We start from the raw sequence: 20,424 nt of genomic DNA on the forward strand, positions 1-20,424 counted from the left end.
TGAGTTATGCCTAATTGAACATTTTCAATTTTAATTCCATTTTTTGATTAGAACTGAAGTCTCATCTCAAGTCTAGTCTCATTTTGAAGATCTATGTCTTGCTTTTATTCCTAAAAAAAAATTAGCTGCTACTAGCTGTTACTGCGAAAATTACAGCAAAAAACTTTTGTTTCGCAGTATAACCTTTTAACCTTTTATAAACTTTTGTTGCTGCAGTATGTAGGATTCGGCTAGTGATTTCCGTTGATCTGTCGTTGAATTTGTTACAACAAACGCTATCATATTATGAACAGAAAAATATGTAGTTCCACTTAAAAAAATTACCTTGACCTTGTAATCTCCCCCACCACTCCATCTACACAAAAATTATTATGCCACATAACGCGCCCCTTTATATAAAATAACTTTTCAAAACACTTTTTTAATATCTTCAATACCTCGTAAGATATTGTATGTGTTTGGTCAGAAAATGCTTCTTACAGCATTTTCGGGATATGGCGCCACTGTGCGACAGGCAAAAACTATTCCACAAGTAGCTAAGGTGATCAATTATGTATTAAGCTGTATAAATGAAATTGTAACTATTAAACTTTTAGGCAATTTCGACTTTAATCATATTATAGTCTATAGGAAATCCAAAAAAATTACACATTTTTAAAATGTTCGTCTATCTTCGTTTCGAAAATACGTGAAACGATCGATTCATAATTTATTTAAAATTTATAGGCAATTTTAACTTGGACTACAGTTTACAGTTTATATTTTCAATATAAAAATAATATTTATATATTTATAACTTTAATTGAAATTATTTTCAATGAAATTGTTGATAACAATTTACCTTTATTTGGTTTCAACTAATAATTTTTAGATATAGTTTTATTTTATTTTTAAATGCAATTTAAATGATTTTTTTTTAACTAATATCCACTTTTATTTATAATTAATATTATTATATAAAGTAAAATTTTACATTTAATTTCGAATTCAAAATTTGTTTTATTTTAAAATAATCTGTATAATTTACATTTTCTAATTTGAATTAATAAATTTTAAATAATTTATTGCTCATTCTATGATTAATGTAATAACTAAAATCGATAAAAATATAATAAATGTAAATGTAAATATAGTTGAATAAATAGTTGAATAATTTCAATATCAAACATTAGAAATATAATTAGAAATGATATTTAGTTAGTGGATTAAATCCGCATTCAATAGGAAAAATTTTATCTCAATTGTTTTTTTAATAAAAGTGATATACAAGAATTTTAAATTATAATTATTTTTTTATAAATTTTTAAGTAGAAATTAAATATATTTTTTATACAATATATGTAATATATTCATCAATAGATTGAAATATATTCAAATAATCAAATAATATCTACAAAATGTCAATATCATAATGATGTTTCAAAATGAAAATGATGAATTTTAGAAAAATGATTAGAATGTATATGTAATAAATATGTTAATAAGAATACAATTTCAATAATTACATATGTTCTATGAAAATCTGTTGTTGAATAAAAGAATTCTATCATTAATGCAAAATTTTGCATCACTATATTCTATACATATATTGTAATATTGAAAAGTATATTCCTAATATAATTGATATTAATAAAATATATTTTGAAATTAAACTATAGACTATAAACAAGAATGTTGAACTACTTAACTAAAAGAAATTACCTATACATTTTTAGAATTTTTGTCCGTCTATCTATTTATTTGTTTGTTTATTTCTAGTGAACTCAGAGTCTACTAAATCAATTCTAATTAAACCACCATTATTCTGATTAGTTTAATTTGAGGAACATGACAATCTATAAAGAACTGTCAGTAAAAATGACTTCAACACGAGCGGAGCCACAGTTAACAGTTAATTTAAACGATTCCTATGACAACTATAACAATTTTCTCGACTTTATGAAAAGCATTTAATATACGTATATATCAGTGTTTTTCGTTAATAATTCAAAAACGAAGCCCCATCCGACATTTTTGCAAAGGAAATTGTTGTTCAGAATCGTCTCACCTACCATCCATTTCCGGTTCTTACACTATTTACGGGACACCCTGTATATAGGATGGTTGGAAAAAGGAGAAAGGAGTAATTCTACGTAAGGAAACAAAGAAAAAATTTGGTATCAATTTTTTCATCCGAGGTTTCGTCTTAAAAAAAACGAATTTAAAGTTTATTACTTTACAAGTACTGTTGGAAATGTCCTTTTTGTTGTTACATATTATTATTATTAGTTTTCTATTTTACCTCCACAAGCTCTCAAAGCGAGTAATATGTCAGCAAACTCTCGATTAAAATACCTTGTCATAACTTGATAATTTGTTTGATCTATGATTTTTGTTAGACATCGAACTATTTGGATATTTTCTACAGTATCTTATCATTATCAATGTTTGTAAATACTAGTGCAAACAGAGACAACCTAATAGAATACCCAATAAATAGATCGTATTGTGTAATTGAATAAATTTCAAATATGATTTTCTCAGTCCTGAATTATAAAATTGTATACCATATTTTTTCCTTATGTTTTTACGTAGAATTACTCCTTTGACGATCATGCTACAATTTTCTACCTACCCTTTATAAACGTATAAATATTTCGAAAACTATACGGAAAAATGTTTCAGACAAATGTATGGTATTAACACGTTGACTGCCAGACCAAAACTGTAAAGTTTTTTACGAGATCAAAATTTTGATTTTCGATAATTATAAACTACACAAATTAAAATTTACTTCCTTTAACATTTCAGCTTGAAAATGAATTGTTTCAGTTCCAAAAAGTGTTAAGGGAAGCACATCATAATGTTAATCTTGCGTTGACCTTAGACAACCTTGTCACGGTCGCGTTTAAGTGTTCACCATAAATATTTGAATTAATATATTTATGAAAATATTATTTGTTCGTATCTCCGTTAATTTTCTATTATTTGTGAAAATTTGCAAGCGCGTTCCTTTGGCGCCAGCCAAGTTTCGTTTCTGAAACCAATTTGCATTCGCTAATTGCTATTCCGCGGAAATGGTTACGCGATCCGAAAATCCGTTTTCCGCGGTGGGAATGAATTTTTTATGCGGCGTTCGGCGATCGTTCCCCGTTGTTTGCACTACGGAAAAGAAAACAAAATAATGGATTTAGGCTCGCGCGCGTGTAACTTGGCATGCACGTGGATCACGTACGTGGACCGACGACAGAAATTCCGCTTGGAATCGTAGCGGGATGCTAATACAACCTAATTCCGGCCATCTTTTATCGTTATTTAAAGAACGAAGACACACGGAATCGTAGTGAAATCGTTACTTTCGAAATACCATGGAACCAAGAATAAACGCGTATTTTTTTTTTACGCACCTGGGACACAACCTTTTTTTTATTTCCCTTCCCGTCCCTCGTTTTCGATGAAACGATGATGGCGAACGAGCGCAGGAGTCGATCGAGGACTGCACATTTCGCTCGGACGATCGAGAGAACGAAGCGTTGCTTTAGCCTTACGTGAACTTCTGCTCCGTTCGATTACCATAATAAAGACGTTCCGCCTCTTAGAGGCGCGCAGTCTCGCGTGTTCCGGCCTAACAGAACAACTGTCATAACAACTCAGATATTGCTGTCCACGCGATTCACCGTGAACTTCATTCTTCCTCTATGCAAAACTCACTTGTAATTGCCGCGCGTGCGCGATGATTTACGTTCATTTATTCGATTACTGAAAGGTACGACAAATGTGCTAACAGTGTCATAACAGCTCATAGAAATCCAACGACGTTTACGACGCATGTCCAGGCGCATAGTTGTTGGCCACCTGAGAGCGATTGACCCCATTAACAACAATGAAAAGGTGTTAAGAAAACGTCTAAATATGAGGAAGTGCAGCATATTTCAGGTACCCAATACCCAAGTAATACCCAAGTATCTACAAAATTATTAATATTATCTAATTTTTAACACCGTAAATAATAAAAGTGAATAACCTGTTAAGCAAGACAAAGAATCGTAATTGACATTTCTGGCTCAATCGGCAGAGCGAGGAAACGTCAATTTACAGAAGTTTTTCAGTAAGTATTCGATTGTTTAAAGTAAATCATTTAATTGCATTCGTTCATTTCGGAAATACAGAATGTGACATGAAATTTTAGATTTTGATGTCATATTGCTCTTAGTTTATAATTGCTTACTGCTTCCATTTTTTAAATTGTTTTTAAGGTTAAGTTAATAATAATACATAATTATACTTACTAACTACACTTACAGTATACATACTTATTTTGATTTCTGTACATTTTGATTCCCTTCACGCATGAAGAAGATACGACCAAGTGAAAGTTATACGTATATTAATATGGTACACTAAATTAATTAATTCATACCTAATAACGAAAAATAGTGTACCAATATTATTTTTGAATGTAACGATTTTCACCATATCAGGGAAGAATACAAAATTAAAAATGGGATAAGTGACATAATGTAAAGAACCCCATTCTATTTCTGAGGAACATTAATATACATATAGCCTAAGCTCTAAAACAAAGAAAAGAAAGTACTGAATAGCTTAATATAATATATACAATTCTGGTACAATAAAGATGTATAATAATAATTATTATTTATTTTGTCGTGTCCCTCGACTCGATTTTTAATACTTCCTTGCCGAAATTTTGTTGAGAATAATCGTTCGAATTCGGAAAGTTTTCGTCGACCGTGTAACTTCTACACTAATTTGCAAATCATAATGCATATATATTTGGACCGGTGAAACTAGATTTTATTATTTAAACGAGTTTCACGTGCTTGACACGAATTAACGTTTCGAAGACAAATTCCAAAAAAATGTGTCATCGTCGAAGAACTACATTCCTAGAGCTTCGTTAAATCAGACGAATATAGACGTTAGCATCGTTTGGTAGCTAGTAAGAAAGGAACTTGTCGAACATTAATTAATTCCTTATTTCATTTAAATGTTAAAAGCTGAAATTTAGTTTTCGAAAATTTAGTTATCGAGTCAAACGAGCTAGAAGTCTTTTCGTGTCTCACGCACGTCACGTATTGTTTCTTCCAAACGTCAGTTTTTTTTTATATTTGAACAATTTACTACTACTATAGATTTTTCTACTTTTTAATTACTTTATTTGTAACTCAAATGGTTATAAGAAGTTTGTCTGGTTTTTAATCCTAAATATTACGTGATTTTCAAGATTTTTTTTTTAAAGAAAATCATTGATTATATCAGTTTCAAATTTTGCGTATATATTTACTTATATTTTAACTAACGAAACAAACTTTTTCAAACACAAATGATTCATTTATTTTCTTGAAGACATACAATTTCACACAGATTGGGTAACAAAAATTTGTTTTTATAATTGATATAACGGTCGTTCAAATCATTAAACTCAAAGAGATTCTTAGTCTGCGTCACGAAATAAATAAAAATCTCACGAATTTAAAAAATGACTGTATTTTAAAAGAAAATACGGCTTCTGCACATTTTTTATTCTCTCATTAATAAAAAAATATTCATAAATATGAAGTTGATTTGTAAGTGAATATTAGACGGATATTTGCTTTCCATCTGTGAAAAATTTTAAATTAATCAGACCATTTTCTCACGAGATATTACGTCAACGAGCTGGAGAAATTAGAAAGTGTAACACTTTTTTGCTCCAGTAGTTATGCAAAATACAATAATTATATGTGTAATGAGTTCTTTTGAATTTAGAGAGCAAAGACACAGGAGATAAATACTTGCAATTATATATATACATATAAATAATAGTATAATACTAATGTAAAAAATAGTTGTAAACCCTTTAACGAACTCTTTACGATCTGTGAGAAACGGAATTAAACGGATAATTATAATAACTCAGATAATTATTTCTATAATAAAAAAGAACGTAAGTACATATATATAACAAATCAGGACATAATTGTACTAATAAAACAAGGATTCATCATCACTGCTATTTACATGCTAAATACGCCAGATTATATTCAGTAATTTCAAAACTGTTATAATTTATGAACTATTAAGCCTTAACACGTTGACTGTCAAAATAAAACTCTAAAATTTTTTACAAGAACAAATCTTTAATTTTAAACAATTGTAAATTACGTAAATTAAAATAAAACTAAAATTCATGAATCCTATTCAAATTTATTTTCTTTAACATTTCAACTTGGGAATTAATTGTTTTAGTCCCAATGTGAAAAGCCTTGTCATCCATGCATGGATAACGTGTCAGACAAAGTCTTAATACATTTTTGTAAAAATTAAAAAACTACATCGAATAGTTTAAGTTCCATTAAAAAAAGTACACATAAAAATGAAAAGAATTGCATTCAGTTTGTGCATCATTTGATGCCGTTTAATTTTGCTTCATGACATTTTTTTGTATCACAATATCGTTTTACATATACATCTATATACTATATTTTTTCCTAGTTGCGTGGGAGATTCTGAATCACTGATTAATATAATTAAAAAAATTGTTTTCAAGCGTTACACGTCGTTATTTATGATAAATGTACGGATTCCTTCAAAAATTATTTTTACCATATTACTTTATAATTACGTTTTTAAGATTAGAAATTTAAGAAAATGAAAACAAAAGCTAAGTAAGTCTTATTGGACACCGAAATTAAGATTTATCCACATTGTCTTGTTACATAAATTTCTTATCGAGTAAAGTGTATTGTATAAAAGATATTTTTCACGACCAATTCCAAAGAAAAGAATATCCCTTGAGACGTTGGTGCTCCGTCGTCCCATTGGATCTCGGAACGAACGAAACGTTGGGCTGATGACCGAATTCGTTCGACAGATACTTCACCCGGGTGTCGACACCATTTTCACTTTGTGCTCGATAACTGCCGTCCTTTTTCCCGTCCCTGTACCCGTCTTCTTGATGCCCATGAGACGTAATTGTGTAGTTGAATCGATAATAAAGATCGTTCGCCATTTTTTCAAGAAAATTCTGATCAGCTCCAGTCGTATTCAAAAATTTCTTTGCTCCATTGATCGTGTTCATCATGGCATCTATCAAGCTTTTCCCTCTTCTTTCGTTGAACAAATCCTTGGAATTTTCAGGTATTCTATTCCTTTCTTGGGCCAATTTGTTCTTAGTAATTGCTTCACCTGTAAAAAAGAAATCGAAATACTGTAAAAAGTTTCTTTCTTAATTGCAACTGGATCGCAATGAGACAAATTTAAAGCTTTAAGATAATGCTTCACCAGGTTTCGTGCTTTTTGTCTTGAAAGCAGTCGTTGGTGCAATCGTCGTGGCGTGATCTGGTCCGACTTGCTTCACAGGAATTTTACAACTGCTGCAAGCCCGCGCCACGGCTTCAACGAGCTTCTTCGCAGTTTCTGGTCTGTCTTTGAATATCTCCAGCGCGTCCTTCACTTGTGGAAACAAAATTAATTAGTTCGACCAACGAGTCCTCGATCGCGGGGCAACGAATATTGCAAGCTCGATGGTTCGGAGACTCACGATTGGTGATCTTCCTGTTTCTCATCCTGGTGATAATGAAATCGCCGTTCTTGTCCGTTGCATATCCGGTTTCGTGATACACTCCGTCGGCGGTTATGAATCCGAATTCTCCGGTGATGATTCCTTCAACGTCTAAAGTAAGATCATGTGCTTATTTCAATTTATTAATCTATTGAAAATTCATTGGAAAATAAATGAGGAAACGAGCTACTGAAAAATATTAATTTTATTTTAAGTTATTTTTCGTCGAGATTGTCAGTCTGATAAAATATTGTTTACTGGTTGCCACGTTTTTGGCATTTTGAACCATCCGAGAGAAAAGATTTTTATGCCATTCTAGTCTCTCAGTAGTTTGTTTACTAATGTCGCTATCGTTCCACCGTTTCGTTCAAATGGAGAACGTTAAAAAATGACTGGTAAACAGGTATGGCAAAGAGATTAAACGACGGAAACGAAATGTAAAATTTATATTTCAATTTTTACTTTAATATATAAATATAAAATAATCTTAATTAAAATGGAATTTTTAGTTTTTTCTACACGTTTCTAGCACATCATGCGTTAATACTTTAACAGCCGCTGTCACGTGTACGTGATTTCATTGTTTCTGTCGCAACGTTATTGTTCGATCAACTTATTGAGTTTGTTCAGGATCAAATCTTATGTTATATGTTCATTATGGTATCTCTACTTTTATAGTTCCTTATACGGGGTGTTCGGCCACCCCTGGGAAAAATTTTAATGGGAAATTCTAGAGGCCAAAATAGGACGAAAATCAAGAATACCAATTTATTGATGGAGGTTCGTTAAAAAGTTATTAACGTTTAAATTTCCGATCGTACTGAATTTGTTTTCTCGAAAGTTGGTACGATTTCGGGAGTATGTCTATTGACTAAAAATGATTAGCATTGACCCCTACAACCAAAAATAATTTTTTTAGAACGATTTGAAATTTTTTAATTTTGTCGAAAAATTTCACACATTCTCGAATTTGTTTTCTTGAAAATGGGTAGGATTTCAGGGGTATGTCTATTGACCAAAAATGATTGTAATCGACCCCTACAACCGAAAATAATTTTTTCAGAATGATTTGAAATTTTTAAATTAAATTTTTTAATAACATTTTAACGAAGCCTTAGTCAAGAAATTGATATTCTTGATTTTCGTCTTATTTTGGCCTCTAGAATCTTCCATTAAAATTTTTCCGAGGGGTGGCCGAACACCCTGTATATTCTTCTGACAGCTGTCGTAAGTCGTTCATTTCAAATCGATGGATACGTCTTCCAAAACAATTATTATTGATTCAATTTCACAGAAGTTAATTGCAACTTTCAATTCACCTACATTCATAATTCAAACGCAGTTTGTAACGAAAACTTTAGAGGATAACAAAAAAGTATACTATAGTCAAATATTTCCTTCGAAACTTACGGCGGAGTATAATAAAAAAGTATACAGCCAGATATTTTCTTCAATTAACATATGCATGTTTAATTAATGATATAACTATGTAGAACTAATATTCGAATATTTATAAAATATTTATATATTGTTGAATTTACTTAACCATCCAAATTTCACGTGTTTTACACACCTTTCTTCTCGAACCTGTGCTGGAAATTCTCGATATTGAACGAAAATTCGTAAGGCCTTATATCCTCACTCGTTTCATCTGCCATTGCGAGATTTCTCCACAAAACGTAAACAAGAACGCACAGAACGTTGAAGTCCATTTTCTGAAACGGTTTCGACATCTTACTTCGTCTTCTAAATTTCAGATCGTTACAGTAAAAATCCTTACGGTTAATGTCATTCCGAGGTTGTTGCAACTCGAAGATCGCGATACAGAATGAAGACGAGCGTTCGATCGTGATGTAACCGATCGAAGTGAAAAAACCTTTTCCTCGTCGAAGGATTCGCAGAGTAGAGGAAATCGTAGATACTGAACGGTAAAAAAAATCCTGAAAGCCGGAGAAGGTTTCTTCGACGCTTGTAACGATCGTACATTCTCACAGTGGACAGAACGTCCGTTTGCTGTGTCATAAAACAGCACGTCGGTTGCGTCCTCTCGAAGGGGTTTTAGTAAAACGTTGCAAGAGTAGTAAACGTTCACGCCGTTCCAGTAATAAATTATTAGCGAAGATGTGTCGTACAGTGAAAATTCTTATGCAAATACAACTTTCGTGCGAACATCGATTAAATCTTTTAGTTCTTGTCCCACAATTGCTATTACATCGATGATTGGTGTAAGTAATATCGTTACCTATTGTATCAGAGATAAGCATCTTCTTGGCTCGAGTTTCGACGTTACGACATTACGTTTCACATCTGGACTTTCGAACGCTTCAATTATCCACGTGGGTGTGGATTGTTACCTTTAGTCAACCATAATTGAGCAGCTTAACATTTGACAAGAAATAAAACAAATAACACAAGAAACGCGTGAAAATGTTAAGGAAAGTGTTTTGTCCAGAGGCTATGTGTGGCCATTTGATCATTATTATATTTCAGATATAATCGAAGTGAGTGAACAAACTATTGATATTATACGTATGTATTGCATAAACATATCATTCGTTGCTGTCGCCTGTATAGCTGCCGTTGAATATGATTTCGAGCACTTTATAACATAAACAATAAATTCAAATATAATTCTAATATTATTCTACAATTTTATCAGAATTTTGGTACTCAAGGTCACTTGAAGGTCATGACATAAATATATTTAAATGTATTTTTTCAGCCTCTACAAGATGGAATAACAAAAAATATAAGTTTTTCTGATAAAAAATAACGACGATCTTGAAAGAATATTTTGCATGTCATTGAAAATAAAGGAGATATTTAGGTGGTGTTTTTTAGTTGAAACACCCATATTTTAAATAATATTTAAATTAAATATACAGGGTGAGTCACCTAACATTTGCACCTTAAATATCATTGTTATTTTTGAAGATACGTCAAATGTCTTGAGGACAAAATTGAATGGTACAACGGGCCCACACGATGCCAAAAATATTTTTGTTTCTATGTCATTTTTTTAAATAGAATCACACTTTTTGAAACACCTACAATGATAGTCCCTTTCATTAGGAATTCAGTGACTATAATTATTCAAGGTCATTCAAGGTCACGGTCAGAGAAAATGGTATAAGATGTAAAATATGAAAGCAGAATACCTGTATTTCACAAATATTCAAAATGATGGCCATTTACGTCGATACATTGCTATAAACGGGCTCTCAAGGAATGTTGAACTCTGACAAGTACATCCGAGGTGATATTCGCACATGCTGTGACGATCCGCTGATGCATATCTTCAACTGTTGTTGGAGCATTCGCGTATGCGGTCTCTTTTAGCAGACCCCACAAAAAGGAATCCAGTAAATTTAAGTCAGGCGAACTTGCTGGCCATGAAACAATACCACCTCGTCCTATCCATCGCATCGGTTTGGAAACCTAGAATCCAATGTTTCTCTTGTTACTCGTGCATAATGGGCCGGACAGCCATCATGTTGGTACTACATATCGTAACGGTTTTGTAGAGGGACATCTTCCAATAAAATCGGCAGATCTTCTTATAAAAATTTTCATCGTTCCGGTAATGAAGTATGGTCAGATTGCTTTATCGTTTGAAATACCACACCACACGTTTACGCTCCATTGTCTTTGGTGATCAACGTCTCGAAGCCAGTGCGGCTTCGACTGATTATCAACAGCTTTCGTGTTTTACATCTTATACCATTTTCTCCGACCGTGACCTTGAATGACCTTGAATAATTACAGTCACTGAATTCCAAATGAAAGGGACTATCATTGTAGATGTTTCAGAAAAGGTGATTCTATTTAAAAAAATGAAGGTGACCTTCATTTCTTTAAAAAAAATTACATAGAAACAAAAATATTTTTGGCATCGTGTGAGCCCCATTGTCCCGTTCAATTTTGTCCTCAATACACTTAACGTATTTTCAAAAATAACAGTGATATTTGAGGTAGAAATGTTAGGTGATTCATCCTGTATATGTATATAAAACAATGTGGAAACTTTTTTTATGACAGCCTATACTTGGATTAAAGCTTTCTACTTGGGATAAAAATTCTGTTTTCACTTTGTTGCAACGTTCTTAGAGACGCAGGTGCATTTACTGTATTAGAGATATCACGGCAAAGAGATTTTTCTTGTTCGAGTCAGAGATAAATCGACGAGAACTGAAAGGCATAGGTAATCTAAAAGAGGAATCAATGTTTATAATGTCAGCGTAGTATTCTTGGTACTGGACGCCTGCATTTCTTCATAGAGGGATCGATGAATCTCGATGAAGGGGACGATTAAGTTAATAAATAATGAATGGAGCTGAATACGGTTGGACTCGAAAAAATCGGGGCTAATTTATATTGTTAAAGGTGAACGCGACGTTACCTTTATATCGTGTGTATGATTTTATGTTTACAATATTATACAATATGACTCGCAAAAGACTCCGTCCAAACTATAATTTTAACATATCTTTTTGAATACATACATTATCAAGAAACTCAAATTTGAAACACAAATTTGATAATATCGTATTTATTCAAAAAGGTATGTTAAAATTTTAGTTCAACGTGAAACTTTTAGTAGTCATGTACAGGGTGTAAAAAAAGTAAATGTCAATTTAAAGGAAAACAATGTAAGAAGGTGCCATAAAATTAACCTTGAACAGTTTTTTAAACGTTAAAATTTTGTTTTTTGTATCGTGTTTTACTCATTAAGAGTTTATTTGGTCTACACTCAATAACTAGGAAGATATTTAAAAATTCAAGTTCACGGATAAGTTATTTAAAAAAAAACATTATTTGAGCTTCGTAAGTCCTTTTTGACAGCGTATAATGTTTATAGAACATTTTTCTTTAGTTTCGTGGTGAACAAGTTATACTATTAACCCGTCGCGATTTTAAATACGACCGAAAGAATAGGCAATGTCTGAGAAATACGGTGCTGGACATAGGTATTGGCACATCATGATTGTTGTGGTACAAATAATTATAACTACTAAACAACTTGATTTCAAAGAAAAACTTTTTCACATATTCATTTAGTATCTATTTTAGTTTATTAGATAACAGAAGAAATAATATATACATTGATTCACAAAACAATAACAAAAATGTATTTATTGAACATTTTATGAGTGAACAAAAGTATTGGCAGACTCGAATAGAAACATTTAAAAATGACTTGGAATTAAATATTAATATTTAGTTGGCCCACCTTTCTTTTTAAGGACTTCCTTTAATCGCTTGGGCATTGAATCAACTAACTTGTTTGTAAAATTCGGCTTGATTTTGTTCCATTTTTCTAAAAGAACATTCTTCAAGTCTGCTTTGTTTGTTATATAATGTTTTCTAATCCTTGTTTCTAATTCCTTCCAGAGATGTTTGATAGGATTCATATATGGGCTCTGGAGTGGTGTATTTAGGGAATGAGTAAGCGGTGTGCTTTGGATCGTGATCTTGTTGGAAATAAAAATTCCGCGGAAGGTTTAATTTTTCCGTACTTTTGAATAAATTTTGTTTTAATATATTTAAATATGAGTATTTGTCCATAAATCACGTATAAAAATTAATTCGCCAATCCTAGATGCTGCCATAGAACCCCACACTATAACTCTACTATCTCCATATTTTACACTCGATTGTAAATTCCGTCGATCCAGTTCAGTATTTGGCTTTCTCCAAACTAATATTCTACCATCCAATTTAAATATATTAAATTTGCTTTCATCTGAAAACAGTATGTTCCTCCAAAATGTAGAATTCTTTGGCAAATTCAACCCTAATCTTTCGATTTTTTCCGATATGTATGGTTTTCTTCGTGCAACACACGCTGAATATCCGGCAGCTTTTAATACCCTCCATACATTTTTTGAACTTACTTCTTTTTGACATTCTTTATTTAATATCATTCTAAGTTCTGAGAAGTTTAATTTAGGATTTTTCTTCACTTCGTTTACAATTCTACGTTTTTCTCTAACAGATAACTTGGGAGGATGACCACTTCTATTCGCATTATCAAAATCTGATTGATTTATAAGTCGTTTTACAATGCTTCTAATAGTAAAACGACTTCTGTTAACAGTTTGTGATATTTCACTATAAGATTTTTTCATTTTATATTTTAGTATTATTTCTCTCTTTACGCTTGCGGTTTCTTTTGCTTTTTTTGACATTATTACTTTTTTTTTACTTACCCTGTTGCTAGACGACTGAACTTTAGGATGATCGTTGTTAAAAATGACAATCGGGAAGCTCACTACCCCAGAGATGTCAAACGGAGTACCGGAGACACCTCATTCCACTTTCTCACACTATGCCAGATTACGCGTACGTAAGCTCGTAGAGTTTCGAAGAGTCGACAAAGGCAAACTGATACATGCCCTCTTTTTCGATTTTCCGAAGCTGCCTGAAGTAATTTCAGACCGTCCCGTGGGAGTCGAGAGAGGAAGACTCACATTTGCCTTCTCGCACTCGAACAGCTGAAATTCGACCTCGCGGAAACAGCATACGATTTAGAATCTGGAGTCGAGATTCTCGATTATCCAGGCATTTTTACTTTCAGACCTATGTATGTAGACGCACATAAGCAAAGTGCCCATAATGAATACAAAATTTTGTGAAATTTTTCTTACGGAAATACATGTTTTAAGACCCCCTTGATCATATTTTATCTATTGAAAAAAAAGAAATTCTTTTTTATTATTTTTATGTATGAGCGTGCATATGTATATTATTAATACAATTTTTCAAAATCCAAATATTTTAAGATTGAAAATTAATAAATTAAAATGAGAGTCCACTCTTGCCAGTATCGTGCACGCTGTAGCATTCTTCAGTAAGAATTGTTCTTATTTTTATAATATGAATAAAACAAAAGAATTAATTGTTACAGGAATTAATTAATAATGATTTTCTTCGATATGTTTTGAGATAACCGTATCAGTTTGTTATGACGAACTAAAAATTATATGCCATTTTAATACAAAGTATGGGTCGGATTATAAATTTTAAAAGGATATACCCGAATATTTTTTCAGGTACAAACATACCGTTTAATTTTAGAACAGTAACTTGAGTTAGCAGGTAATGTCATAAAACTGTTTTATCCAGTTATACCCCTTTTTACCTGAACTATAAGGTAAAAAGTACGAAGTACAAAGTACGACTACACATACTTTCGAATTTTCTTACAGGCCTCCGCTCACCTCTGCTGACCGCTGCTGACCACTCCTAATCCTTCTGACAACGTATAACGATTACTACGGGCTACTGCCAGTCTCTCTCAGCCTCCGTTGACCTCTGCTGACCACCGCTTATATTTCTGTCAACGTATAACGATTACTATTGATTTCTGTTAGTCTCCGCTGGCCTCTGCTGACCGCTGCTGGTCTCTGCTGACAACTTCTGACATGATTTATACATATGTATTAAAGCTTTGTATAATGTAAATCTATGGCAATAAATGATATAACTTCAAAGAATTCTATGTGTTCTCATCATTTTTACCTTTCTTTTCCTCTCCAAATCATTCCCTTAGTTATAAGATACCGGTTTTCCAGTTAAAACTGAAATCCCAGTGTCCGGAATTTTTCTAAAATTCGAATGGCCATGAACTTGACCTTGACCCATTTTCGAAAGCGGGTCAAGGCCATCCGGATTTCCAAAGTGTCCGGAATGTTTCAAAAATGTTGGCGGCCTTGCAAATAGGTCGCACGTATCTTATAACTAAGGGAATGATTTGTCGAGGAAAAGAAAGGTAAAAAAATATGAGAACACAAAGAATTCTTTGAAATTATATCATTTATTGCCACCGATTTACATTGTACAAAGCTTTAATACATACATATATATCATTTCAGAAGTTGTCAAGAAAGGTCAGCAGTGGTCAGCAGGGGCTGGCAGAGGCCTGCAGAGGCATGCAGAGGCAAGCAAAGACCAGCAGGGGCAAGCAGTAACAAGTAGTAATCGTTATACGTTGTCGGAAGCATCGGGAGTGATTAGCAGTGGTCTGCAGAGGCCAGTAGAGGCCAGCAGAGACCAGCAGAGGCTAGCAGAGACCAGCGGAGGCCAGCAGATTCCAGCGAAGACCAGCAGTGGCAAGCAGTAGCAAGTTGTGACCGTTATACGTTGTCAGAAGTATCAGTAGTGGCCAGCAGCGGTTAGCAGAGGCCAGTGGAGGCAGGCAGAAATCAATAGTAATCGTTACACGTTGTCAGAAATATAAGCTGTCGTCAGTAGAAGTCAGCAAGAGTTGGGTTAGGTCTGGAGAAGCTGGCAGTAGCCAGTAGTAATCGTTATACGTTGGTCGGAAGTATCAGGAGTGGTCAGCAGTGGTCAGCAGAGGTCAGCAGAGGGCAGGCAGAGACCCGCACATGCTGGCAGAGGTCAGCAGAGTCTGGCAGTAGCCAGTAGTAATGGTTATATGTTGCCAGGTATATCAGAAGTGATATCTGAAAGAATATACATATGTACGCTCATACATAGGAATAATAAAATAATTTCTTTTTTTTCAATAATTAAAATATGGTCAGGGGATTTTAAAACATGTATTTCCGTAAAAAAAATTTCACAAAATTTTGTTTTCATTATGGGTACGTTGCTTGTGTGCGTCTACATACATAGATCTGAAAGTAAAAATGCCTGGGCAGTCGAGATTCCAAATCGTATGCCGTTGACGGGTGGTCGGATTTCAGTAGTTCAAGAGCGAGAAGGTAAATATGAGTTCCACGAGGCGGTCCGAAATTACTTCGGGTATCTTCGGAGAATCGAGAAAGAGAGCATGTGTCAGTTTGTCGACTTTCCGAAACTCTACGAGCTCACGTACGCGTGATCTGGCATAGTATGAGTAGTGCACCCGATGCTCAATCTGGCATCTCTGCCCTACCTACATTTTAAAATGACGATCGGAAATTTTTCAAACAAATACTGATATACTATATTTAACATCATGTGCCAATACTTTTGCCTACCCATAAAATGTTCAATAAATACATTTTTGTTATTGTTTTGTGAATCAATATATTTATATTATTGCTTCTGTTATGTAATAAACTAAAATAGATAATATTTGAATATCTGAAAAAGTTTTCCCTTTAACCCTTTCGCTTCGAGCGCCGGATATATCCGGCATCCGCGCGACGACTCCGTACGGTGACGACACTTCGGCGGACTGGACTGCCGAAGCGAAAGGGTTAAATCAAGTTGTTTAGTAGTTACATATATGCATTTGTACCACACAACTATGATCTGTCAATATTTACGTCGAATACTGTACGCCCTTTGAAGATTCTGACAGTCGGTTAGGTACGCGATGAAATTAGAAACGCGACAATAAATTTCAGAAAATAGTCGAATTCTTTCACGTCGGTTAAGCTTCCAGGCATACAAAGATTAGGCCTGGTTCGATTGCCGATTTGCCACGTATGCGTCGTGCATCGTGCATTTTGTAGTTTAGAAAACGGTATAGCGATACGACTCGGTATGGCGAGCTGTCGATACTGGATCGATGGCGGTGGCATACTAACGAAACAATGTACAAACGGAAGGTGGGTTTCTGGCACGTATACGCACCGCGAATATCGAGGCCTTGGGAAATAAATTTGACATTGACAGGACTCTATTTACATGCCCCTAACACGATCCGCGTTCACGTATAGCAATTGACAGTTTACGGGCAACATTACGATGGGTCGTATATTTAAAAATGTGGAACACTTTTCTAAAATAATTTGCATTAAGTTGCCATGGCCTTTTACATATACATATATTTATTTGAAAATTTCATCTGTCGACTATCATATCATTGTACAAATACGGATTTTCTCTCTCGTGTTGTCTTATTTATACGAATTGTGTTCAAAATTCCAGTTTTCGTAAACGAAATCGTGACAAGGCAGGGTAAGAAAAGAAACGCTTGAACGCTATGTTATTATACAGGGTGGTCCACTTTGTTTTGAAAAAATTTTATATAAATATGAGTTACTTAATGCTTATTTAAAAAGTTGTAAACAACAATGGAAACAGTAAGGGACGAGATACAGTATTGGAATAGATCAGTAATATTTATGTTTGTTTTGTATTTACGAATTATATTTACTATTTGAGGTCATTGAAACTATCGATATTAATTTCGATTAGAACTATTACTATATATTTGGATTCTGAATCAAAATGCCACGATTATTTACAAATGAAATGAAATGATGAACTAATACAAAAAGAAGATGTACAGTGGCTCACGAAAGTGTTCGAACGCATGCAAGAAATAAATGAAACAAGAGAGATATTTATGTTAGAGTTCAATTTCGAAGATAACATCTTAATAGCTATTAGACACAAGTATCAGGATAATATGTGCAAAATTTCAACTCAATCCAACAGTGTATATAGAAATTAAGAAGCATTTATTATACAAACGTACTGCATGAGGGCCACGAAAGTGTTCGAACGCGTGAAATTTATTGAAGTAAACATTGTTTTGCTTCAAAATATGTAAACATTTGTAAGTTGATTCCGTCTCTAGGCATCGCATAGTAAATTCTATGTCGTTAGTTGTCGATTATCGTGTGTTCAGTGACAATGAATTCAAAGAGAACAGAAACGCAAATATGCGAAAGGGAAATTATAGTGAGGATGCACAAAGATGGAAAATGGTACCGAGAAATAGCTAAGTGTGTAGGTAGAAGTGTGTCCACAGTCCACTATATTATAAAAAAGTTAAAAACTGAAGGTACAGTGATAAACAAACAGCGTGCAGGCCGGCCGAGTAAGTTAAGTGCAAGGGAACAGAAGATTGTTGTTCGCGAAATTAAAAAAGATCCGACTATTTTGGCAACAAGACTTGCTCAAATGGTTAGTGAGGATTTTGGAAAAATTGTTCACCCCGAATTATGCCGCAGAATACTGCGGAAAAATAATTTTAATCTTAGAGTACCAAGGAAGAAGCCATTTATCAGTAAAACGAATAAAGCTAAACGATTAAAGTTTGCAAAAGAATACGAAAGTAAAGATTGTAACTTTTGGAACAGAGTTATTTTCTCCGACGAAAGTAAATTTAACATATTTGGGTCGGATGGACAGCGATATGTGTGGAGAAAACCGAATACGGAAATGAATATGAGAAATTTACGCCCCACTGTGAAACACGGAGGAGGTTCGGTTATGATTTAGGGGTGTATGGCAGCAAGTGGGGTAGGAAATCTTGTATTTATAGACGGTATTCTAGACAAGGCCAAATATTTACATATTTTAAAAGACAATTTAAAAGAAAGTGCTGCCAAATTAGGCCTGTTAGAAAATTTTTACTTTCAGCAAGATAACGACCCTAAGCTCAAAGCCAAGATTGTGCAGGAGTGGCTATTATATAATACACCACATATGCTGCATACACCAGCTCAAAGCCCAGACATGAACCCCATCGAGCATTTGTGGGCCGAAATCGGTAGAAGATTAAAAAACCACAATATTTCATCAAAGGATGGATTAAAACAAAAAATATTACAAATATGGAATTTCATTGAACCCACAGTGACGGAGAACTTGGTGCACAGCATGGGACGACGTCTAAGTGAAGTAATTAAGGCAAAAGGAGGTCCAACCAAATACTAACGTAGTGAAAAATGTAAATTATTTCTTCCGTTCGAACACTTTCGTGACCCTCATGCAGTACGTTTGTATAATAAATGCTTCTTAATTTCTATATACACTGTTGGATTGAGTTGAAATTTTGCACATATTATCCTGATACTTGTGTCTAATAGCTATTAAGATGTTATCTTCGAAACTGAACTCTAACATAAATATCTCTTTCGTTTCATTTATTTCTTGCATGCGTTCGAACACTTTCGTGAGCTACTGTATTTACAGAAATGAAACAAAATACAAATGAACTTCATAGAGTACTAAATTCTGTTTCCAATCGTTGTAAATCTTGTATTACTAACGGTGGTAGCCATTTCGTAATGGAATACTAAAATTTCGCATTTTTATGTATAATTTTCTAATAAAACGTTAAACAACCCATTTTTGTCTTGTTTGCTTTTGTACAATCTACTGATAAAGTTTCGTACCTTAAATCTGAGACACCCTGTATAAGGATGCAAATAGACAACCTTAAAATTGATCTAAATGCCTTACATATTATTTATAAAATAATGTTACATTTTCTTATCGTAATAATCAATATATTTTGAATATCCAATTGGCCTTGGTATAAAGTAGATTTCATTCTCAATGACCTTTCTCTATTTCTTACCATGTTTTAAACAATTTTCGAACGTCTATTTCTTACACATTTTCTAATTATTACAATTCACAGGCAACATTGCATCAACTTTCTTCAACATTCCTCCAATGGCTGTGCATTCAGGTACCGCCATTTTTTACGTATTTTCTGTCCCAATTTTAACAATTGTATAAGTATATACCTTTCTTTTCGAGTTGACTTTTACATAATGTCATCCGATAATACCTCTAATGTGGTGTCTATTTGTTCTTAATATTTTAAAATTGATATCTTCTTATTATTTATCCCCTCCCTTATTTATCATATCCATAATTTCTCCCATAACTTTCCTAACCAACTCTGTACAAACCTTATAAAGCCACCCACTTTTGTTTTCAACTTGACACAGTTTTCTTCGTTAAGAATTTTGACCTCAAAAATGATTAAGAGAAAACAAATTTCGTTATTGGAGAGTCAACTGTCCAATGTCTTTTCTTTTACGTTATCTTTCGCATGAAACATGTTCAAACATTCTTTAAAAAATGTGTATTTTACAGAAATATATTAGACAAATTGTTTATCCATCGTCTAATTTTTTTCCATTGCTTAGCATAATATTCTAAATAATATAATTATGTTA

The 20,424-nt window shown here is 33.2% G+C and overlaps 1 protein-coding gene across 1 annotated transcript; it reads right to left on the reverse strand.

The window, feature by feature from the left end:
• Nucleotides 1-6,745: 6,745 nt before the first annotated feature.
• LOC122403107 (protein lethal(3)malignant blood neoplasm 1) lies at nucleotides 6,746-9,279 on the reverse strand. The gene is made up of 4 exons (XM_043406441.1): nucleotides 9,120-9,279; nucleotides 7,526-7,657; nucleotides 7,334-7,437; nucleotides 6,746-7,153 (listed from the first exon to the last, which is right to left on the reverse strand). The coding sequence occupies exons 1-4, from the start codon at nucleotides 9,277-9,279 to the stop codon at nucleotides 6,746-6,748; spliced, it is 804 nt and encodes a 267-aa protein (XP_043262376.1).
• Nucleotides 9,280-20,424: the final 11,145 nt, after the last annotated feature.

Source organism: Colletes gigas, unplaced genomic scaffold, assembly GCF_013123115.1.
Source record: "Colletes gigas isolate AHSC1104 unplaced genomic scaffold, ASM1312311v1 Colletes_gigas_Sc00044, whole genome shotgun sequence".
Classification (NCBI taxonomy): domain Eukaryota; kingdom Metazoa; phylum Arthropoda; class Insecta; order Hymenoptera; family Colletidae; genus Colletes; species Colletes gigas.